We start from the raw sequence: 26,217 nt of genomic DNA, 5'->3' as shown, positions 1-26,217 counted from the left end.
ACAACCCTTTCCCACACCCTAAACCTAACCCTCCCAGGTGGGTGCTTAACCTTAACCCTCCCCCCCGGGGGTGACTAACCCTATCCTCCCCATTCACCAGCCTAACCCTCCATGGGGGGGGTGCCTAACCCTAAGTCCCCACGGGGGTGCCTGATCCTAACCCTCCCCATCCCTGGCTAAGCATGCATACTTACCGCCGTCATGACGTTCAGGCTTCCAACGATCGGAATGCTGACGCCGGTATCCTGACATCCATCAGGCTATCGGCGTCGGCATTATGCCGAGCGACTGAATATCTGTTATGATATTTCGTCTGTCAGCATCCCGTCCGCCGGCATATCATCTGCATCCCCAGCCCACTTACAGATATAATTCAAAATCTACAAAAAAACAAAATACTGTAACAGATGATCATATCTAGCTAAGCATTATAGGATCAAACACAGGAAACAGTGAAGTGAAATCAGGGAAATGGAACTTTGAAGAGATAACTTAACATGAGGCTAATACTCCGGATTATCCTGCTATACTCATCACCAAAGTGACAAGAAACAAAACCCTCAGGTTTTCCAGTCAATATAATTTATTGAGTATCTTCTTGCACCTGCCATATGCCCGGTTTAATGCATTTATTTTTTAGTATTTTTATTTATTTAATAGAGGAAGGCCTGCTCAGGTTCAGACGGAGGGCCGCTAAATAGAGAACCTTACATCTACACTAGTATGGGAGTAAAATCAATACTGTAAATCCCTAGGAGGTATAAGTGCTGATACATCGTAACCGCAGCTCCTGAACAGAGGAATAACTCTAGAGGAATCCTGACAACATCAATGTTTTCCTGACAGTTGCAAAAAACATCACTGGTGTTTTCCAATTCTTCCTGACACATTATATAAATATTAGACAAGGGTATGATAATATGAAATAACAAGCAGGGCGCTCCTAAAATAAAACCACATGCTTCACTGTATGTTTAGTTTAGTGGAGTCATATCATTACTATCACTTTGGGGTCTATTTACTAAGCCTTGGATGAGATAAGGTACCAGCCAATCAGCACCTGTCATTTTTCAAACGCAGCTTGTGACATGGCAGTTAGGAGCTGATTAGCTGGTACTTTATCTCCAACCAAGGCTTAGTAAATAGACCCCTTTATCTCTGTAGTTACATCACTTACTGGTAGACAGTTAGGTTACGTTCTTTAATGACCAACAGTAAATCTACGGACATTTGGCTTGCTGATTGCGGTCTCGGTGCCTAAGTGCACTCAGATATTCAGCCGCTTACAAAAATTATATCTTATTTCGCGTGACAAAATTATTTACGCAGAAGGAGAGAGACGACTCATTTAAGGTGACGACGTTCAATCAATGTTATGCTTGGGGCAAAAATGTTGGTCCTCAAGTATGGAAAATATCTGGTGTTAAACACAAATTTGTTTGAAGAAGTTTTGCATATTCCAAGGGCGACTGCAGTTATTTAGATATTTCCTGTCATATTACAGATGAGGACATGAAAACCTTATGAATAATTGTGACCTATTACTAACAATAGGAAAAACAACTGCATGCATGTCTAAATAAATACCACATAGCTGAGGAGGTCCCCTGACCCACCAAAATGATACAGTATATATAATATTTGCACGAAACGGTGTGAGAATTCATCACAGTGTCAGAGGAATTGTATACAAGCTTTGAAAACAAAAGGAAAATCTGTCAAATACAGGGAATGATAGATACGGTAACATACTGACTGTATATAGAACAACGGAGGCAGTGGGATTTCTACACTCGGGCAGTGGACATCCGACAGGCTATAGTACATCAATACCTCAATGAATGAAAAGTGAGTGGGGGTCTTGTGTCTTGAATTAAAATATTGGATCTTTAACGATGATCTTGTAATCTACTCAGGCTGCTCATCGTGACCTACACCAGAATACCCCACCATGGCAAATTATCGTTACTGGAAAATAGCAAAATTGTGCTGACATATTGTACGAGTCGCGTTTCAAAGTGGCACAAGCTGGGTTGCAAAGATACGAAGGAGCGAATTTCACAGGTAAAGCAAACAGATAAAAACATGGGCGTAAGTATTTGTGAAATATGCATATGGATGCTGGTACTGGACTGCAGGCATCTTGTGATCATATGATTTAGCATCTTGTTATAAATACGTAGTAATGGGGCGTTCGCACTCCTGAGCAGCGTCCGGTAGCTGTGTCAGAGATGCGATCTATTCTGAGTTGAGTGTATGCACATCTCGCGCCATTTTCAATCGCACGTTCTGCACAAAGCATGGGGTAAGGGCTGTTACTAGTGGTCACTGCTGCTCTCGAGGCCGCAGGGCTGGGGGTGTATGATTGAATCGGATTTTGCTCTTATTACCATACGAGCGCTGTCCCGTTCCATCCCAGCTCTTTCCCCAGCAGACAGCTTCTCAAAGCAGAAGAGAGGGGGCAAATACGGAGGAATGAGTGTACATGTGCCCACATTTGCTCTTAATACATAGGTCCCATGTTCTCAGCACCACAGTAATAATAAACCAGGGGTATGCAGTCAGGGGATGTCAGACTGCAGAGTTTTGGCTATAAAAATTATTAGAATGTTACAAAGAAAATATTTATAACTTATAAATATCTTGTTTGTATTATTCTGATCGTTTTTATAGGCAAAACTCACCAAAATTGCAGCACTCGCTGGAATTACAGGGAGAGATGAGGCAGTAAGAGCTGAGCCTCACCTCTGATAGCTCAGACACTGCCTGGAGCTGGGTGGCTGGGCCACGAAGCAGCCAATGAAACACAAAGAAAAAGAGCTACTGGAGGCATGCCTCACTGTGATGGGGCGTGTCTCGAGCTGTGATGAACATCTCTGATGATCAGGTGACCAGCCCAGGAAGTACTCAAGCATTGGAGCTCAGCAGCAGCACTCCTAGGGGGGGATGTGTGTGTGGGAATAATTTGTGCTAGGGAGGATCTTCTGTGCTAGTGGGAGACATGTGTGAGGAGGATCTGTACTACGAGGAATCTGAGTGTGCGGGGGGGATCTATGTGAAGGGGGAGATCTGTGCAATTGGGGCAGGTTAATATAAAATCTGGCTCTGATACTAGCCAGTGCCTCCGCATCCATTGACCTCGCTGCACGTCCCTGTAATAAATGTGCACCGTTCCTTTACACAATCTCACCTTGTAACTGTACAACCTCCCGTAAGCTCGAGGTGTACACAATATACGGAATGACTATTCTTTGTGCAACCCATCTTTTTGAAGTCCCTCGAATTAATGTGCCAGACCTGGGAATCACCCATTTACATGATGTCATAAATGTGACATAGGCAGATTATTTAGAAGAAAGTTCCAGCCCAGTGTTCTCCTTTAGATTCTACTCATAAATAAGTCATTTACAGTCACACACCGGAAGATTAATGGATCACAAGTCCCCTCACGGCTGCATATTAACCCTTTCCTCACCTTGCAGCTCCTGGATGCATCTAGCCCTCTATATTATATTATGTTTTAAAAAAAAAACCTGTGTGCTAAGTAGTCTTGCGTCATTCATGTTGTTGGGAATAATTAATGCCGCACATGTCTGATTAAGCATTGAACGAACATATTATTTAATTTTCACTGAATACTAAGCACTTTTCTCTCATGAATTCACTCACACACCTTCTTTTAAAGTGAATTACATTACATTATATTTTGGAAACTGCCTGTCCACAATGGGGGAGATGTATCGAGCCTCAGAGAGTGATAAAGTGGAGAAGTTGCCCACCAATCAGCTTCTGTCATTTATTTAGCACAGTCTATGAAATGACAGTTAGAAGCTGATTGGTTGCTATGAGCCGGATGGCTGATCACGGCAATGGAGCTGAATTAAGCCATTGTGATTCCACCCCTTGCTTCACAATGCTAGATATCACTGAATAGTATAGCACGGGGTGTGGCCATGACGATACAATCATGCCATCACGACCCCCCAGAAAAACAGCAACTATGGCTGACACATCCAGTAATGAGAGACAGCTGGAGATGCGAGAGAGGGTGGAGGAGCAGTGGCCCACACAGGGGGGGTTTCTGAGTGCATTTTACATGCAGTTCACTGTGTCTTTTCTCATTCTGCATGCATTGACAACTGTACCCCTATTTCCCTGTATGCTGGCTGCAGACTGCAATCTCTGCAGCTGAATAAATGCTCTGGTTAGTTTAAACCAGTGATGTCAGACTGTGGGTGATGGCAATGCAACTTGATGGCAAGCCACGCCTCCTGATCATTGCCACACCCCTACAGCCACCAAACCCGCCACAATAAATGCGCTATCCACACAGAAACACACAATATGGGGAGAAAAGTCAATTTCTCACCCTGCAAATTGGGAGATATGGGCAATGTGGAATGGAGCTAACATCGCAGCAGGAAAGGTAAAGGCCGGAGATTGCAATGTACTAAGAAGCTGATTAGATATATGATACAGGTGCTCAGGGGCTCTGATGTGAATAGCATGGGGAAGCTACTTACTGCAAATTTAGCAAGGACAGAGGCAATACCTGCTTTTCTGTTCACTTTACATTTTTGTAGAATCTGCCACTGGAAACCGGAGGCCAGGCTCCAGGTGCAGTAAACTTGTTCCCCAACAATGCCAAGAGATGCGTACTCAAAAGAGACACTGACTGGCCGGTAATGCGGTAAGCCTGTGCTCGCTGTTGCCAACATGGTAGTCAGAGAGTTGCCTTTTTCTTTAAAAAAAAAATCTAATGCCTGAGACATGATCACATTGACCAGAAACTGTGTTGAGAAAAGCAAGTTTATATTTTCTATCCATCCCCTTTTAAATAGATTATTCAGCAGTTTATCCTTGGGCCTTCACCTCATGTATCATTGTCACCTAGGCAACTTGATCAACTTTATTGATCACACTCAGCAACAAAACCTACAAAATATTGAAGAAGAGGAGAGAAAGTTTTAGCCCAGTTCCCAATCAGCCCCAAAACACCCGCTTTTGGACTAATCTTCACCTCTTTTAGTTAGAGATGTGCGGGCTCGGTCTTATTCGGTTCTTATCGCCAAATTAGCGTAAGTTCGGATTAGTTCGGACTTATCTTATTGGCTATCCAAAACACGTGAGAGCCGAGTAGCCAATATGATGCAGTTTATGAGAACTGAACATATCCGGGGTAGATCCGAGTAAAACTGAACCGCACATCTCTAGTTTTAGTGTAGGTTTCACCCTTTTATGGATTAGGGGCACCAAGATTGGGTACGAAGTACCCAGGCACAGGCTTGTTGGAGGGGCCCAGCAGGATCACGGGCACGCCTCCCAAGAATTGGCCACGCCCTGTCAGTACCTGGGCTCTTGGGGCTTTCGGCAGCCCTGAACTGCACCACCCACCTAAATCAGTAAAGATGGGAGTGATGACACATTATACACTGATAATAACTGGGGGCTATACTGTAAGTGTATGTACATACAGGTATACATGTGCATCTAAACCTAGAGCAAGACACCCTCTAACTAAAGATAAACTAAGTGCAGTCATCTTACAAAAGTGCGATGTTCTGGTGACACATTTTCAAATTCTGCTGTTGCCTCCCCAATCCGTATTGTTTTATAAAGGCCACATATCAGGGAACTTATAGTCCAGTGTCACCTACTTGGAAGAAAAGTGCTTGAGGATTTTAAAGTGCTGTCTAAAGGGAGCCACTATTGGCTAGGGGCCCCCTGCTGTCCCAGACTAGATACAGTATTGTCTGTGATAGTTGGGGTACACTGTCAAAGAAAAAAAATTATGTCAAATTCCAAAAAGTGTGAAAGTTCCCCTCAAATGCAGAATGAGAATAATATTCTATAGCATTGTCCCTTAATTTCTACAAAAGTAGGAGAAAATTAACTTTTTCACCTACTTTTGTAGAAATTGTATGGGACCGAAATTTATCAACCTCCGAAAATACAAAATGTTCGGGGCTTGACAGCAGGAACCTTCACCATCTTCAGATTGCCCTGATTCCCCGACCCTGGGAAAGAATCTTTGGTTGCGATAAAGGATCTTTTCGGACACCTCCGCCCACGTTCGGATCCCTCCGCCGGAAGACGGACGATAGGGGTGTAAGTGTGATTCCAAGTTCACACATCTGCTCTAACACTGCTGAGTCAGACTGCGCGGCGCTTAGTTTCACAGCTACGCAGTGATAGGGAATCGTGGGGACAGATGATCTTCGGACCAGCTGTCTCCACACCGGAGCAGTGTTTAATTGTTCCGGTAATTTTGTATGCATAGCTGCTAATCGCAGCGAGTTGGATACTTAATTATTGGGGCAACCAGGTGCTCGATAATGAATAGGCCCCATAATGACTTGTTTTAATGCATTTGTTATGTATTCAGTGATCATTACTATACACTTGGGGTACTTACAATCCAATCTCTGTGCCTGGTTTATTAATCGCTCGCAGGGTCTGCTGTGAAAATATACTAATGAATGCTATCGCAATGCTGTCGCACTGCCAGCATAGAGACACCCACTGCCACCCACTACCGCTATCTCACATCTGTAATACCTAGTAGTCCTGCGCATACACTGGTAACATCGAGTATTATCAGCCCCTCACGCAGAATTACAGCAGCCCTGACCATACTTACTTATAAATCGCTAACCTCATCGCACGTAGTGAGTACACAAGCTGCGTATGCCGTCGCAGTGGCTAATTTATGCACGCTCATGTAAATACGTTCAAACGGACAGACACGCCTGCGTTCCTCCGGCCACTCCCCCGTCACCAGCCCCAAAGGCTGACTACCTGTCACTCGCTCTGCGATGGCTTTACCGTGCTCTGTGTAATCGCAGTGCGATGGCAGTGTAGCCTTTGCGCACGTGCACTGTGATGTATACGCAAAAATCGGCCGACTGCGTACGCTGCTGCAGTATCAAACCTTAATAAATCATTTGCTCACACGGTAGAGACACATGGAACGCTGGAGGCCAAACCTATTGATAATGTGTTTCTAAAGCATTTTCATTGACTTTAATGGGAAGAGTAACATGCAGGGAACGGGAGAGAGCAGGACAGTATGCATCGCAGCACAAACATTTGTTATGTGATCATAATGGCTGATACAATAAAAGGGAAACTGACCTGGTAATTGACCATTGTGAAATTGTCACTGTATTTGAAGAGTTGCTATATCTATAACTGGTCTTGGGGGCCCATTTATGAAGGTATGCAGTCGGGAAGCCGGCGGACGTAATCCCGACAGCCGGCTTCCCGACTGCTTTATCCCGGCGAGGGTTAAATGACAGGCGTCTAAATCTAGACGCCTGTCATTTTACCGACGCCGGGAGACCGGCACCTGGTATCCCGATCGAAGTGATACCAGGCGCCGGGCGCGGACATCCCCCCCACCGGGAGGTTAGGGTTAGGCTAGGGGGAGGGAGGGTTAGGGTTAGGCACCCCCGGGGGGGACTTAGGTTTAGGCGGCGGGGAAGGGGGGTTAGGTTTAGGCACTTAGAGGGGGGATTGGGGTTAGGCACAGGGGGGAAGGTTAGGGTTTGGCACCCCTAAGGAGGGTTAGGGGGGGGAATTAGGTTAGTCAGTACTTACCTGGGGACGATCAGGATTTTCACCCATGTCGGGCAGCCGCTGTCGGGATTCCAACCACCGGACAAGCGTCCGGCGGTAAATCATACCGATTCCTTTATCAACGGTCACTTTTGCAATGCGGTCAGGGCATGCCAGTAATGTCCATGATCGCATTGCAAAAAAGCAATCCTATCAGCCGGATGTATCATCCAGGACATGCAGGGTCCCCGCGATGTCTCCGGAGAGCTGCCGGCCAGTGCAGGGGGCGCTGCGCACGTGCAGACCCGTGGATTGCACATGCACATCCACCATAGCCGCAGAGGGTTCCAGTGGATCCCTCCGCCAGCTAATAGTGCGCCGTGTAGCTAATAGGCTATAGCGGCTAATGCCATATTCAGATGGCGTTAGCTGCAGGGGGCCAATATCTGGAATGCATCTTTTCTATGGGTGAGGCAGCTGCCAGCGGTAATGGACGGATTACAGCAGGTATCGGAGCCTGCTGTGATCCCTCCTACATACATATGGGGGATACTTAGGATTTGAGGTAAACATGTCAGGAGCTGATTGGTTAGTACTTGATCCCTCTCTACTTTATTTCTCACCAAGGCTTAGCACATCTACCCTTATATTCCCTATCACATGGTCCCTATCACATGGTCACACATACACGCTAAGGTTAATATTTTTTTTTTGCCAGAAGGCAGTTAACCTACTGTACCAGTATATTTTTGGAGTGTGGGAGGAAACAATGGAGCACGGAGGAAACCCATGCAAACACATGGATAACATACAAACTCCACACAGATAGTACCTTGTGGGAATTGAACTCAAGACTTCATGCTAACCATTACATCAACCATGCTACGAGTTTATATACAGTACAGGTATGGGATCTACGTATTATCCCGACTGCCTAGGACTTGCTGGTTTTCTAGCTAAGCCACTGTCATTAGGTATAGCATTTTCTGGAACTGTTTATGGTGTAGAATTAAGGGGTGATTATTGGGGTAAGGGGAAATTTAAGGGAATGTGAGCATGGAACCTCAAGCTATTTAGAAATAGTTGTTAGAAAATGATCAATTACACTATAAGCTAGAAATCCCCCAAGTGCGGAAAATTAAAAATAAAGAAACATAAACTTTATATTCTCATTTGCTTCTTATTATAAATGATTTCTTCTGTGTTATCGTTTGTCCCATGAATAATGAAGATTTGACCTTTGCAAATACCCACAATGATTATTCCATGTACACAGATTCTTTCACAGTAGCGCACGTGGCACTAACATGTAGCCGTCCTCATAATGACATCACATAATGACATCACAGTTACATAATATTTGGTAAGGCTCTATAACAGCCGTCAGTCGGGCATCAGAACTGCAGCTCCGGCCTCCAGCAGAAGGGGAACGCACCACAATATGTTACTGAGTAAATTCAGAAACCATGTACAGTATGAAATTACTTGCAGGAACAAAGAACCTTTAAACACGAAATTGGGGAGTTTGAATGCACACTGGACTGTGGGCCTGATTCAGATCCGCTCGCGAGAGCTATGCACTCGCAAGCGGGTCGATGGTGGCCCAGTGCGCAGGCGTACGACGGAACCAGCTCCGACGTGCGCATTGTCGAAGCTGGTTAAGTGTAAAATTAGCTTGGAGCGACGCCATCTTGCGTATAGCAACCAGACTCCATCTTAAAAATCAGAATCTGCACAACGGCATTTTTAAGTTACAACTCACGAGCTAAGTACAGATGGCAATGTTTTTGACAATCCTTTTAGAAGCCATAACAGGCCCATTCTGGGGACAACTTTGCATAAGAGAAATGCCAAAACAAACACAGTATCAGTTAGCAACTAGAAAAACAGCTTCCTGAGAAAAGTAAATAGAAAAGAACAATACACCAGGAACTGTGGGTGTTTTTGGATGTATAGGGAGAAAACCGCACATGTGGACAGGTGTAGCTGTGGCAATTGTAATATGGCCCAGACACTTGAATTTGACTGAATGAACAATGGTATTTAAACTCACTATCAGACAGGCTGGCACCAGCACACAGCTGGGGGTCTCCACCCTGTTTGAGAGTGAATCTCATTACTAATGAGATTCTGCATTGCAGTTAAAAATGTTAGTAAGGAATGATATATATATATATCCATCATAAATAGAATCACATGCATAAACACCGCACATTACGTACAGTTGCGCCATTAAGATGACGCACATTAGCGTATGCACAATATCCTGCATGCGAACGCTGTTTATTAGCTGCATCCGTGCACATCTGCCCCAAATCAGATAAACCGAACTAGCATCTTTTCCCAAACCCCTAATACTTACATAATATACACTCACATAAAAGGTTCCATAGCTTTAAAGTATAAGATCCAAGTTTTAGTCATTTATTACAAATACTGTGAAATAAAGGCTATTTAATACATGATAAGTGAGCCGTGTTTGATGTTATACTGATCTGCACTTTCTCAACAGCTTTCCAGTGTCATCAGTTTGAAGATTGCAACATGGATTCTCAACTAATGAATAGTAGAGCGTTAAAACACTAAAATGTGCTTTGTAAAATTAACAGCTTAGATTTGCATGCAGGGGGAATAGAAGAGACAATAAGTTGTCGGAGGCTGACCTGTGTCCATTTGAATCGACCTGTTAAATGCTCTGTAACAGAAGCACCATGATGGAGAACCAATGGGATCAGCAACAAACCTCTCTATTGTGTTGTCTATTTCTGTAAGGGTATAAATATGTGTGTTGTGACCCCCTTCTGGAGTCTTCTTGCTGAATGCTGACTGACGGAGGTTTCTTGCTGATGCCAGTATTCTGGGCCCAGAAGCGCCTGCGTATGTATAACTGTATCTTGGGTCTGTATAATTTCTTTACGCTAAATTGTACTTAGATCACAGCGTGTAACTATCTGTAATTTTACTTGAATAATACTTTGTGCTTTGGAAACACATGTTCAAGGTCTGAAGGCATTTATTTACTGTATGACTGTGTACGCAAATAGCGTCAATTATAGAGGTTTATAGGAAGGAATGGTTAGAGGTTTATAGGAAGGAATGTTTAGAGGTTTATAGGCAAGCTTTAGAATGTATAGGTAGGAGCGTATAGAGGTTCAAATTCAGTATGCTTGGCATGCGTGAGACCCGGATAGCGACGGCCAAACCGTCGCTCCGGGTCTCGTACCAAAGGGGGCGTGCTGTCGATGTTGAGTGACACAAGTGATGTCAGTGGGAGTGCTTTCGGCTCTGTTAGAGCCGAAAGCACTCTGGGGCTTGCGGCAAAGAGACCCTACCACAAGGGTCTCGTCACAAGCCCGCTGGTCGCGATGGTCTTGACCATCGCGACCATCTTCCTGGCCGCTCGCTATAGCTGTGGGTGGTCAGCCACAGCTATGCGAGCGGCCGGGAGGCTGCTCTAAAAAACCAGAGGGTCGGCCCGATTCAGAGCGAGCGCTCTGTCAGAGCGTCCAGCTCTGAATCAGGGCCTGTGTCCTACTGAGCGGGGGTGGCTGCACTTATAGAGAAGGGTGTCTTAACAAAGAATGATAACCGCACCTGCACACAGGTGTAAGATAAAGAATGATAACCACACCTGCACACAGGTGTAAGATAAAGAATGATAACCACACCTGCACACAGGTGTAAGATAAAGAATGATAGTTGCACCTGCACACAGGTGTAAGACAAAGAATGATAGCCGCACCTGCACACAGGTGTATGACAAAGAATGACAACCGCACCTGCACACAGGTGTAAGACAAAGAATGACAACTGCACCTTCACACAGGTGTATGACAAAGAATGATAACTGCACCTGCACACAGGTGTAAGATAAGAATGATAACCACACCTGCACACAGGTGTAAGACAAAGAATGATAACCTCATCTGCACACAGGTGTAAGACAAAGAATGACAACCGCACCTGCACACAGGTGTAAGACAAAGAATGACAACTGCACCTTCACACAGGTGTATGACAAAGAATGATAACTGCACCTGCACACAGGTGTAAGAAAAAGAATGATAACCGCACCTGCACACAGGTGTAAGACAAAGAATGATAACCTCACCTGCACACAGGTGTAAGACAAAGAATGACAACCGCACCTGCACACAGGTGTAAGACAAAGACTGATAAATGCTAGAGAAAATATGGTAACCTAGCATTCATCTGTGTCTGACGCTGCCGTCTCCCTGCCCCGGTACTGTACTGTGGGCCTGATTCTGAGATAGACCCAAATGACCGATGTTTTTACTACTGCACGTGTCAGTGTTGCACTGCAAATTTGCCCGCGATGGTCTTGCGATGGCTGATGCAGAGAGGATTCATTCACAAAGTGATTGACAGGTTTTCAGCTTTTGTGGGTGGTGACTGCGGGTGGCGACTCAACTATTGACATGTCACGGCTATTTTGGGGGCATGTCACAGCCCATGCCTGCGATTCTATATGCAGTTGCTATGGTTGTGGCTTCTTAGTTTCGTCTGCCATTCTGTGCGACCTTAGGGTTACTCAGCAGTCCGATCATCAACCGATGTGCGTCCGATGATTGCGTCCTTGTATGTAAACAGCGTCTCAATACAAACATCTGCATATTTTCACACATCTGCTGCGTACAAAGGTGCAACCATCGGACAGACATTGCGTCTATCACGGTCCTGCGGGCTAACCCTCCAGATACGCCAATCTGAGAATTACCACCCATGACTTTTACAGGTTACCTCAGCACGTGTGGTTAACTAAACCTGGTAACTGCCACCAGCAGAAGAAGAATGTAATGCTAAAGCATAAGGTGAGCTTCTGCTCCTACTTGCAAACACAATTATCGATACTTAGAAAAATAGGTAACATGAGCCATATGAGGCCTTGGGTCATAAAAACACAGATCCATAACTAGAATTAATGTTTAATTCAAGAATGTCTTCAAATCTTAGGTACAAAAAAGTTAAAAAGAATATAATAATGTTAAAGGATCACACAGTTACTCACACTTTCCAGAAAATAAAATAATAAAAAGTGAGAAACAAACCATTCGGATCACGTTGGATTAAATGGCTCTGGGATGAGGCCTTCCCAGTGTCGAATTAGGGATCATCTGTATCCTTTGATAGCCTCATGCAGAATGAACCAGTGGGTCAGGGTGGACTCACATTTTATGTCTGCCTTTTCCATGCAGCCCCCTCACCCCCTCCCTGGGGATGATTTTAACCCTATTCAGCACAGAGTGGATTGTTCAGCTGGCTGAAGCACAGGGTTTCATGACCACATGAGCAGGGGTCATTTAATCAACTATTCAGCTCTCTTTGAAATCTGGGAGACAGGCTTGGGTCCGTAAACATGCCCAGTGACTAGGTGAGGAGATTCACACCTCTGGAGACCGAGTGTCTCCCTGTATAAACGACTATTTTTGATCATTGTTCCCAAATCGAACACAGGACTCTTAAGGACTGTTTTTAGGAAGGGTCTGGCCAGCTGTCATATAATTTTCACAGACATATTTCTTTTATGCCATATACAGTGAGACAGATTTATGGCTGACTCAGGAAGACAGACCTTCCTATAACTGCTCTTGCCCAGCTTCAAAGGCTTGTCACCTTACCACACACCAGACCTCATGCTGGTTAGAATAGAGTACACAGACTCTAGTTCAAAAGATTTTCACATACAAATGTACTAGGGAAAATTACATGTTATTACTAATACAATATCATTTGCAGTTATGCCCATTCTGATGTGAAATGAGCTTTTCCGCTACAGCGTCCATCTCTCAATCAAGACCTAAGTCTTCGACTGCCGCAGGGTGACATGACTAGGGTGACTAGGGTGGAAATTTGCCCACCCAAAGGAGAACCAACCGTTATTGAGGCCCCGCTGATTCCTTGTGTCGCCTCCTGTTTCCCCATGTTGTTCGTGTCCGCTGTGCATGCAGTGGCCTCGCAAGGCCGATCTATTGCTGTAATAATTAGAATTTTCGCAAATCTATTAGTTTAATCTTTATTTAGGAATGAGATGAAAAATTGGTGACATGTTAAGTCAAAATTATTCAAAAATAGAGAACCCATCCAAGGCACTATCTCCCTGTATGCAGTTTATCTTGTACACATAATGGATATTTACTTGAAGTAGTCAAGTTTTAGGAAATATTCTGTCATAAAGGATCAGTTTCTGTAAACTGAAAGGCCTGAGTGATTTACATTTCCTCTTTGCTTCAAACCGTAGATGGCACAAAACTGACCATTATTAATGATTTTTTTTCCATTTTAAACATACAAAAAGTATTAAAAACTATCGACATTGCAAATATACAGCTATACGTTTTTAACCTGTGGCAGCTGCCGTTAATAGCTTATACCCAATGCTTATATTTGCATTTAAGTTGCAATGTGCCTGCGTCAAGGTATATTACCGTAGTTGCTGGCAGAGATTTTTGTGGGAGGGGAGTTGTTGCAAAAAATGTACACGTGAGGCGATCGTTTTGGGGGCATGTCACAGCCTGCATCTCCAATCCCGTACGCAATAAAAATGTTTCCGGCGTCCCAGTTCCCGCGTCCATACCAAGTAAGCATAGGGATACGCAGAAGTCCGATAATTGAATGATCTCTGAATGATGCTGCGTCTTTATACCCAGATGTTAGGGTTTGGAAAGTCGCAGGTGGGCAGGTGGGCGTCCCTATACAATCCTTGCATCTGCGACATTTGCATATTTTCACACAGCAGCTGAATTAGGCCCACAGTCCTTATAACCAGAACGATTTAACCTTTTTTTTTTTTAACTAAAGGGGGTCTCCATCCCATATGAGTCCCCCCCAGTCCCCATTCACCCCATCCAGGGACCACCTTAGTTTGGTGACATGTGTAAAAGTTCCCCATCATAAGCATTGTATTCTTAGTGAGAGTTATGCAATGATCATATTAATTTTAGTTGCAAGTTTTATCTTTAATTTGCTGACTAGTTGTTATGGGTGAGTGGAAATTTGTACCTAAATGCAGTAGGCAGGCATGCTATATATTGTTTGGTAATAGAAATGGTACATATATTATTAGTTTGTTCTTTTGTCACATATTTGCCAACTGGAGAAATATATTTTTCGCCCATCTTCACTTTCTTCTCGGACAGAAGATAATTTGACAGAATAAGGGCCTGATTCAGCACGGAACGCAGCTCTGCAATCGCACGCACCCACTCGCTGTGAAAATATGCAAATGAATGCGATCGCAGTGCAATCGCGTCACTATACCAAGACGCCCACCACTGTATAATGCCGCCCTCTTCCCATTACATACATCCGCAAGTCAGCGAAAACATTGTTAACATCGATTAACATCTGACCCATACGCACAGGTGTGGATGACCTGACCCTGACTCACAGACTGCAAAACTTCCTGTCGCCATCTATACCTCGTATGCCATCGCAGGGGCTTAATTATGCACGCCCCTGTAATGGCGTTCAAACGCACAGGCACGCCTGCGTTTCTTCGGCCACCACACCCCCTCTCCACCCCTAAACGGTGCTACCTGTCAATCATTACTTTGTGCCGCTGCATGTCCACTGCATTCGCATACCCGATCGCTGTGGGCAGCTATGCACACGCGCACTCCGATGCATGCGCATGTACAGAACGCAAGCATCGCCTGGTTACGTGCGTCCGCAGCCTTGCGATCCAAACCTGAATAAGACCCTAAATACATAATCTGGAAGAATCTGAAAAGCAAAGTAATGCCACAGTTTACTGACTACACTATACAAATAACTATTACTGATGGATTCCAGAATACAAGCGCACTTCCCAAATCGCCTCAGTGCACTGGATGACAACCACATCCGGGGACAGATGCCACCGAGAAGTTTCCAAAGTTTTACAACAAAATTAATATTTACTATTTTCGGGGAAATTCTTGATCGCTATAAAAGTTGTATCATTCCTGTGGGAGCCTAAGACAATATCGGTTATTCAATACTTATGAGAAGTGGGTGAACGAGTCGCAGAATATTGGAATGAAAGTTCAATGTTCCAAAAAGCAGGTCAAACATTTTTGTCATGCGTTTGTGGGCAGTGAGGCTGTCTGTTCAACACCAGTGATAATGTAGACATGTCTTGTTTGACTGGAGAGGTCTTCAGTCATCAGCTAAGCCATGTGCATCGCTTAGTGGATGTAACTTCATAGTATTTTCTAATAAATACTCTTCCGCAGCACCCTACAGCCTGCTCCTGTCCATGTTGATAATCTCAAAGTCATCACACGGCCTGCACAATTTTGCATGAGATGGTTAGGGGATACCGACGCTAAAGATCCCGGCACTCAGAACCCCAACGCTGGCATCCCGACTTTGTTACTTGGTTGACACCGAGAGGTAAGTAGGTTAACCCTACCCCTAAACCCAGTGGTGTAAGTTCATCCCAGGTGCCCGGAGGAATGTTATAATTTAGTGCCCCCCTATCCCCCATATTTACAGCCCTAAGTGGGGTGAATATATTGTGGGTGATGGAGGAGGTGCCCCTTCAGTGCTGGCGCCCGGCGGCAGGCACCTCCATTGTCACCTAACCCTCCATTCCTACAGCCTAAGCCTAACCCTCATCCCCTGCAGCCTAAACCTAACCCTACCTTCCCCCCCGCAGCCTAACCCAGTGACACTGAGAGTGGGGGGGGCGAGCTTGCTAGTGGGGCCCAGCACCCCCCCCCCTCTTACCTCACAGCAGCCACAGCAGTCTCCTATGCCTGTGGGGGGAGCGATCACACTGATCATGCCCCCCCTGGCTTTAGACTGGGCTGAGGGGCTCACAGCGCCCCCCTCGCAGCTCTCCAAAAATATTTTTTTTCATTGTTTTTTTATCCTAAGCTAGCGTGGTCACACCTCCTGCAATTAGGCTACGCCCCATTCCCCTGGGCCCTGCGCGGCTCTTGACGCCCGTGCCCTAACCCTCCCCATGCAGCCTAAACCTAACCCTACCCTCCACCCCGCAGCATAAACCAAAACCACTCCCTTCCCACAGCCTAAACCTAACCGTCCGTCCCCCCCCCCACCTCGCAGCCTAAACCTATTTCTCCTACCCTGGCAAATCTAACTAAATGTTACTTTTTAAAAATATCATGAACACTAATCAATGTTGCAGCAAAAAGGGGCAACTACTGTTACAGAATACAGGCCCAGATTTATCAACCAATGATATTCTTGTTATCACTCGTTACTCATCTTAAATGGTGCTCCAACCAATCAGCTCCTGTCATTTTTCAGACACATGACAATTAGGAGCTTTAATATTAGTAACGAGCGATAACAAGGATATCACTCATTGATAAATCTGGGACAGAGGCCCTGATTCAGAGCCGGACGCTATTTGCGGTCGTTCGTTCTCAAAAAAGGGGTGGCTATTCAAATGAACCGTTCGCTCTTTGCGGTCTGTTCACGCCTCTAAGTCTGAACGAGCGAACAAAACTTGCGGTCGTAATTTTGAAAAAGACGCCCCCTGGCCGCTCGCACCATACGTCATGTCCGCTATTTAATAGATTAATCGAGTACATCGAACAGCGTATGAACTGCTCGCTATTCTTGTGGTTGGTTTTTCCTACCGCTATCTTGTGAGCAGTTCTGACTATAAAATAACCAAGTGACGTGGTCAATGACGCTGCTGTATTAATTATGCACACCCTTAAAACGCCCGTTTTGACCTTTAAGCACACCTGCGTTCGGATCTCCACTCCCCGTTTTCAAGCACCTTCCCCTGTTACTACCCACATATGCCTCATTCTGTCACTCAAAATAGCAGGCATTCGCTATTTAGCGAACAAACGATTTTCGGCCGCACTGACTGGTTCGCGCATGCGTATTACAAACCGTACGCATGCGCAGATGTGCGAACATCGCTCGGAACAAGCGAACGGCCGCTAACGAGCGGCTCTGAATCAGGGCCACAGTGTTTATATTTAGTATAAACAATTTTAAAATGAAACCGATAGTATTTTATAAACTGCTTTTGAAAATAAACAACATTTTGTGAATAAACCTTTTTTTTTCTGGTCTTCTATAAAACGATGAACAAATATAGTTATCAAAAACAATTCGCTTGAATCAATGTGCTCCTCCTTGTATCAGTCTCTGTGCTCAGGTGTGGGGGGACCCGCCGTACTATTCTGGATGCTCCCCCATTGCTTGGATTAATAATGCCATGTAAATATTGTTTAATGCTTAATGCGCCTCACTTTTGTGCTCAAGTTTCCTTGGTCTTGTCCTCTATCAATTGTCAGAGCTCAACTCCCAGTACTCTATGGTAATGCCGCAGGAAGTTGTTCTGTCAAGAGGTCGTATACAGTGACAACTGCTTGGTCAATGATCGCTGGATACTTTGGGAGGCGCTGTAGCGAGCAGCACCGCAAACTGCATTGGATTTTTAAGCATGTGCTAAACGCCTCTGAAACTTTAGTAGTGTATGGAGCAGCCATATCTAATGTATTTTCATATGGTTACATTGTGGCTGATGCAGAACACAGGGCCGTAACTAGCTATGGGTGACCGATGCTGCGGAGGCCTAGCAGCCGTTACTCCTGGCTAGCAGGGTACACGCTCCAGATTGGAACCCTGCGCACTATCTGCAGCCAATCAGGTGTCCTCAAGATGGCCGGTCAGCGCTGCACTTACCAGTTCTGCTGCCAGTATCGCCCTGTTTCGTGATGTCATGATATCGTGCGCTCAGTGGGCGGAGCTGGCAATGGGCGCTAATATGCCCATTTATGGCTCTGGTAGAACATCTGTCTGTTTGCAGAGAGCCTCTGGAATGATTTTTGCGCTGAACTTGCTGCGAAAATGGATGCAGGCGATGTAGAGTCATAGGCATTTCCATGGCAGCCAGGGGGGCAGAACTGTGTCGTAACGAAGTGTTCACACATTGGCAAAGTTCAGTGAGGGTGTCCTATGCACAGCTGGAGGAATCGGTATGTAATACTGTCAGGCCGACAGTGAAACAGATCCCGGAAGCGGCAGCCCGACAGCGCTGGAAATCCGGATCGTCCCCAGGTAAGTATGAACTAACCTAACCTTCCCCCCTAACCCTCCCTTAGGGGTGCCTAACCCTAACCTCCCCCCCAAGTGCCAACCCTAATCCCCCCTATAAGTGCCTAAACCTAACCCCCTCTTCCCCGCCGCCTAATCCTAAGTCCCCCGGGGGGATGCCTAACCATAACCTCCCTCCCCCTAGCCTAACCCTAACCTCCCGGGGGGGGTGTCTATACCTAAGTCCCCCCCGGGAGCCCTAAACCTAACCCTCCCCCCCCGCGGCTGTCCGCTGGCGGCGCCCGGCATCCCTTTGATCGGGATGCCGGGCGCCGGTCTTCTGGCGTCGGTGAAATGAGCTGCGTCTACATCTAGACAGCGGTCATTTCACCTTCGCCGGGATATGACAGTCGGGTAGCCGGCTGTCGGTATAATGTCAGCCGGCTTCCCGATTGCATCCCCAGCTGGATGTATGCAAAAATATGCCTGCAGTGGTGCCCTCCAGAGACGCCTGAAGCATCCTCTTCTTCCAGGTCTCTGCTACCCAGCCCCTCCACGTGAGATCATGACGTCACTTGTTCAGGGTCAGGACCGGCACAGGGCTGATTATAGTCCTGTATGATGTATGTAATGTTTATCATGTGTGTCCTATGTAACAGAGTGCCTGGTTCAGCAAGGAACCCAACTGTGATTGCAAAAGCGATGATGCACGCAGTCTCACTACGATATGCTAATCCACTGCGATCGCTATGTTGGATGCCCACCTTACTTTACACACACCCGTAATGTTTAGCAAGACTGCCAAAAGATCAGTAACATGGAGTACCATCGCAGCCTCACGCACACTAGCACAAGGTCAGATCTTACTCAGGAATTGCTAACCTTCCGGTACGCAGTGAGAGCTCAGGCTACGTAAGGCATCGCAGCGGATAATTTCTGGACGTCCCTGTAATGACGTTCAAATGCTACAGGCACACCGGCATTTCTCTGATGTCACCACCCACTATCGGCACTTCCTGTCAATCACTCTGTGATGGGTCTGCGTAGCCATGGCCACCGCAGTCCCGATCGCAGTGGAGTGTACGCGCACACACACACTGCGATGCATACGCATGCACAGAACGCAACAATCGGCCGATTGCGTGCGCAGTCGCGATCCTTGCTGAATCAGGCCCAGAGTGCAGGTAACAATCAACAGAGCGGTTAAATTATATTCCTAGAGTTAGGGCACAAAAATAGTTGTCGCAATATATATTGTTAGAGTTTTTCTTATCTGGAATCAATGTAATATTATTAGTATTTTAAAATGTTAATATTATTTGCTTCTGTTAGTTTGGGAACATTCATCTTTTCTTTATGTCATCAAATGGGACATTAATATCATAGCTTGTAAGCAAAATAGATTGTAGCTAATTCTCTTAGAATGTTCTGTTAAAAAAAACCACATACAGTACATGCAGGTTCCATCCCTACTCACTCTCTTACAGGTGTGCTGGGGTCACATCTATTTCATATAAGCCAGAATACAGTCACCGGACACATAGGATAAACATGAAGTATGTCACTACACTTAGTACAAATATTGATGACTACGGTACTTTGAAGAGGACAAATAAATGTATAATTACAATTACCGACTAATGCAAATCTGATTCAAAAAACAACTTTTCTCTGATTGTGAAAGTAATAAAGTGCTGATCAGGTGTTTCCAAAGCAAATTGTGATATTGTAGAATCTCTTACTGTAACATATTGGGGTTTTTTTTGTATAAAAAACAGAAACCCCCAAGCATGTATTCTTTTTATTATTATACATATATATGTTTGGTATATGTGAGATCAGATAGATTTGATATAAATATTATGTGATAATACATGAAAGAGAGAGAGAGAGAGAAAGATGAGATAAATAGATATTAGATAGATAGATAGATAGATAGATAGAATGATAGATAGATATGAAATAGATAGATAGATAGATAGATAGATAGATAGATATGAAATAGATAGACTGCTATGATTTAGATAGATAGATAGATAGATAGATAGATAGATAGATAGATAGATAGAATGATAGATAGATATGAAATAGATAGACAGCTATGATTTAGATAGATAGATATGAGATAGATAGATAGATAGATAGATAGATAGATAGATAGATAGATAGATAGATAGATATGAGATAGATAGATTGATAGAACGATAGATAGATAGATAGATAGATAGATATAGATATGAAATAGATAGACAGCTATGAGTTAGATAGATAGATATGAGATAGATAGATAGATAGATAGATAGATAGATAGATATGAGATAGATAGATAGAACGATAGATAGATATGAAATAGATAGACAGCTATGAGTTAGATAGATATGAGATAGATAGATAGATAGATAGATAGATAGATAGATATGAAATAGATAGACAGCTATGATTTAGATAGATAGATAGATAGATATGAGATAGATAGATATGAAATAGATAGACAGCTATGAGTTAGATAGATAGATAGATAGATAGATAGATAGATAGATAGATAGATAGATAGATATTAGATAGATAGATAGATAGATAGACAGATAGGAAATAGATAGATAGATAGATAGATAGATAGATAGATAGATAGATAGATAGATAGATGCGATGTTTATATATATACAGGCTAATTATAACCTGATTAGAATAGCAGGATAACACCTCACAAGGTTTCCATGGCAGCAGGTGATGCTGGCCTGGTCTATATATCTCCATCCTGACATTGCTCCATAGAGAGTGAAGATGGATTAGTGCCTCAGACCCTCAGTGAGTGGGAAGACTCAGCCAATCAGAGCCATCATGGGGTCATCTTCAAAGCTGAGAGGATGTTACAGAAAGAATGCAGCACACACAGGTCACCATACACCTGTATACGCACAGTGTGTATATACAGCTCACACAGTGTATCCATCATCCTCTATATCATGGTAAATGACAAGCAGTGTGTACAGGAATATACATCCAACTACTTTCTGCCATAATTCCACCAATAAGCCCAAAACTAGTACAAGGGCAACACACTACTACATGTGTCTACGTGACTGTGTAGACGGTGCTGTTAGTATATGTGAATGATGTGATACACATATGACATGTACAGTAGATGATAGAAAAAGACAGCAGAAGGCATATATTAGCATTATACATTATAAATGAACACTGTGACTGTAGCACAAGCTGGGTACTCACACAAAAGCATGGTACAGCAGAGCCCACCCTCTAGGTCTTTCCAGGGCATCATAAATCAAAGTTTGGGTCCTCCTATACTTGGCATTGTTCCTCTTGACAGGTCGGCTACAGTTCAGGGGTGTCTTAGCCAAGAGCCCAATTCCCTGGGGGTTGCGCTTCACCTCCTCCTGCCCAGCTCCCACCAGTAGCAAGGTGCCATCCTTGTCCAGCCCTGTGCCCACAGAGGATGGCTCCAGATCCCCAGCAGGACCCTCTTTCCTCTCCCCCTTTTCATCCCTGGGATGACCCTCTGAGTGTCTGTTCTTCAGCCCCATACTGTATTTCTCTTCCACTGGTCCTAAAGGGTGAGCTGGGGAGCCCCAATGCCATGATACCCAGCGATTACATCTCCAGCGTCAGCAGAAGCATCAGCACCCTCTAAACACTGCCCACTGCCTGCCCTGCTGCAACCATCACACCAGGGTACAGAGCCCAGCCTCTCCTCTGCCTTCCGCTGGGTCTCAGTCTCACCACGTTAGGGAGTGGCCCATTGTACGTATCTAGCAGCCAGAAAAATCACCTCCCAGACATGGAACCATTTGCATTCATTCTGATGGGTTTGTCTCTTGTCTGGCTCACATGACAGGGGCCCGGGGTACCCACAGCTGGGTGTCAGACCCTCACATCCCGCAGCTGTGCGCAAGGAGGAGAGAGATCCATTGCAATGACTGCACGTCTTCCCAGCCAGATCCCTGATGCAGCAGCTGCTCTTTAGCAGGAGACCCCCTTGGCCTCCCCCCTCTTATGGAGCAGGAGACTGATGGCTTTGCCTACAGGAGGGGTGAGAAATACAGGGCAGCCTCCATCCAGTCACTCACTCATTGATGCTGGGGCTCTGCTTGCTGGGAGGAGGGGGCAGCAGAGAGGAGGGGGTGAGGCACAGGATAACACTGAGCTGCTGATGGAGGTAACATGGAGAGGGGCAGATGCCAGGGGTCATCATCGTCCTCATAGTCTGCTGCTGCACTGTGTTAGGGAAGGGTTAAGTGTTGCCAATTAGTCTCAGGCTTCCAATGCAGCTATTGATTATGCTGGAGAGCCCGGGCTGCTGGGGTTAATGGGCTCGGTGCAATAGATCCAGATACAGAGAAATGACACATTCTTTTATCATTTAAAACAGTTACATGATCTTACTAGAATGACTTTTGCTTTTCTAGCAGCTAGGGGTCAGGTAGGAGCAGGGGACAGGCTCTCCAGGATCTGCCAAGTATATATGTATCTATGTGCTCTCTCTCTCTCTCTCTCTCTCTCTCTCTCTCTCTCTCTCTCTCTCTCTCTCTCTCTCTCTCATCAAAAATCTTAACACACTTTGGGGTCTATTCATCATTGATAAATGGCCCGGTAACCATGCGTAGACGCTATTTTCCACATATTTTAGCTACCGGGCCATTCATCATCAGGGGTCCCAAATGATAACTCATAATCAACAGCTGATATTCAGGTAATTGATATTCAGCAAATTTGCTTGCGAGAACAACCGCCATCTTCAGATTCTGCTTGTTCAAGGATACCCGCTCCTTCCTATGGGAAGGAGTTCCGGGGATGTGAAGAGGGATCCGAGCGGATCCCTCCGCTGCCTTCTCACTACCGCCCCGGCGGCTGTGCGCATGCGTGACCACCTCCCGCTGCGAGTTGGATACTTAAGTATCCCTTGTTACGAGATCATTACTTAATCATTTGGGGGCCATACGGCCTCCGATGATGAATAGGCCTCTTTATCATCCATATCATATCTATCTATTTATCTATCTATCAATATCATCTATTTATCTATATCATATCTATCTATCTCTATATCATATCTATCATATATATTTATCTATCGATCTATATCATATTATATCTATCTATCTATATCATATCTATAATCTATCTATTTATCTATCAATCTCTCTATATCATATCTATCTTTCTATCTGTATATATCATGTCTATCTATCTCATATCTATCTATCTATCTATCTATCTATCTATCTCATATCTATCTATCTATCTATCTATCTATCTATCTATCTATCTATCTATCTATCTCATATATATCTATCTCATATCTATCTATCTATCTATCTATCTCATATCTATCTATCTATCTATCTCATATCTATCTATCTATCTATCTATCTATCTATCTAATATCTATCTATCTATCTATATATCTCATATCTATCTATCTCATATCTATCTATCTATCTGTCTGTCAGTCTGTCTGTCTGTCTATCTATCTATTTCATATCTATCTATCTATCTATCTATCTATCTATCTATCTATCTATCTATCTATCTATCTATCTATCTATATCATATCATATCTATCATCTATCTATATAATATATCTCTATCTATCTATAGCTGGATATAGTCACCAAAGTTGTAAAGCAGATCTGTTTCTGAAGAAGCGGAGAGCTACTATGCGCAGCGCGGTAAGCTGATATATACTGCATTGGTGGACACCAGGATCGATTCCCCTGTACTGAACTTTATGCTGCCAGCTTTACCCACTTTGGTGACTATGGGCCTGAATCAGACCCGCTCGCTAGATGCGATCGCCTGCTCCCAGCGTATGTAAATTCAGCTAAGTGACGTCAAGACAGGCGCTCGCTCGGAAAGGAATAAGCACGCCCACTATGCCTTGGCGAGCGATCACTTTTTGTTTGTAGACACCCACCAGCCAGTATTTAGCCGCCCACTTGAGTACGTCAACTCCCAGAAGTGCTTGAAACCATTGGTACATCGAGCACTATCGGAAGCGATCGCAGTGCTTGAGGTTGACTATACCCTGCCGCAAGCACTGCGAGCAGTTCAGAGTATATTTCAACCAAGTGACGTGTCCTATGACGTTGGCTGTTAATTATGCACGCCTCTGAAACGGCGTTAATATTCTCAGGCACGCCTGTGTTCGCACCTCCACTCCCCCATTTCCAGTGGCCTGCCCCTGTTACCACCCACAAACGGCTTCTCCTGTCACTCATTCTGCTGGGCTGTCTATGCTGGGCGAGCGAGGGCTTCCCGATCGCTCTTACTAGTTCGCGCACACGCAAAACGATGCATTCGCATGCGCAGTAGCAGAACATCGGCCGCGTACGGCATCTTGCAAGAGGGTCTGAATCAGGTCCTATGTCCAGCCCAGGTCTCCAGGAAATTATACAGCGTCTGAGAGGACTCCTTGCTAAAGCCTGAAGGCACCTATTATGGACTGGTAAAAATACTTCCATTTCACCTTAAAAATCTGGCAACCACTGACTGCTTACAGAACTGTTTCCTCATCAGAAAGGACATTATAATTTGCAGTCCTATATTTGGGGCTATATCCTTGGATACCACCTGAACCTTCACTATTTACTATTTGCTGCTAATTGTACGAGTGGAATTATATGATACTTTATGTATATGGTTTATCTATATATGTTTCAACTTTTAATTATTAAATTGCAATATTATTGACTCTTACAAGCCATATAAATATTTTTTATTGATAGTGCTGTATTAGATTTTTCATATAATCTATCTATTTATCTATATCATATCATATATATCTATCTCATATCTATCTATCTATCTATCTATCTATCTATCTATCTATCTCATATATCTATCTATCTATCTATCTATCTCATATCTATCTACCTTTCAGCTTTGTGGCTCCAACCTTTTGGAACTCACTTCCCCGCACAGTTCGAGAGGCCTCCACTCTAGAATCCTTCAAAAATAGACTCAATACTCACCTATTCACCCAAGCATTTCACTAATGTCCCTTGTTTCAGCTTATTTTGTATTTTGTACTGTAAATGTAAAGCACTTTGAGTCCTTTAGGAGAAAAGTGCTATATAAATAAAGTTATTATTATAATTTATCTATCTATCTATCTCATATCTATCTATCTAATATCTATCTATCTATCTCTCTATCTATCTATCTATCTATCTATCTATCTATCTATCTCATATCTATCTATCTATCTATCTATCTATCTATCTATCTATCTATCTATCTCATATCTATCTATCTATCTATCTATCTATCTATCTATCTATCTCATATTTATCTATCTCATATCTATCTATCTCTCTATCTATCTATCTCATATCTATCTATCTGTCTATCTATCTCATATCTATCTATCTAATATCTATCTATCTATCTCATATCTATCTATCTATCTATCTCATATCTATATATCTCATATCTATCTATCTATCTATCTATCTCTCTATCTATCTCATATCTATCTATCTATCTATCTATCTATCTATCTATCTATCTATCTATCTATCTATCTCATATCTATCTCATATCTATCTATCTATCTATCTCATATCTATCTATCTATCTATCTCATATCTATCTATCTCTCTATCTATCTAT

At 44.1% G+C, this 26,217-nt stretch overlaps 1 protein-coding gene across 1 annotated transcript in view; it reads right to left on the bottom strand.

Moving 5' to 3' along the window:
- KCNQ3 (potassium voltage-gated channel subfamily Q member 3) overlaps positions 1-22,241 on the bottom strand; it is a 306,708-nt gene extending 284,467 nt beyond the window's left edge. Inside the window, exon 1 of the mRNA XM_088449700.1 lies at positions 21,817-22,241. Within this exon, the coding sequence (XP_088305826.1) occupies positions 21,817-22,130 (314 nt within the window). The 5' untranslated portion in view covers positions 22,131-22,241. The remainder of the gene's footprint in view (positions 1-21,816) is intronic.
- Positions 22,242-26,217: the final 3,976 nt, after the last annotated feature.

Source organism: Taudactylus pleione, unplaced genomic scaffold (genome assembly GCF_031769625.1).
Source record: "Taudactylus pleione unplaced genomic scaffold, aTauple2 ptg000493l, whole genome shotgun sequence".
NCBI lineage: Eukaryota > Metazoa > Chordata > Amphibia > Anura > Myobatrachidae > Taudactylus > Taudactylus pleione.
Note: the sequence above shows the minus strand (reverse complement) of the source record. Positions and strands in the feature narration are given on the sequence as shown.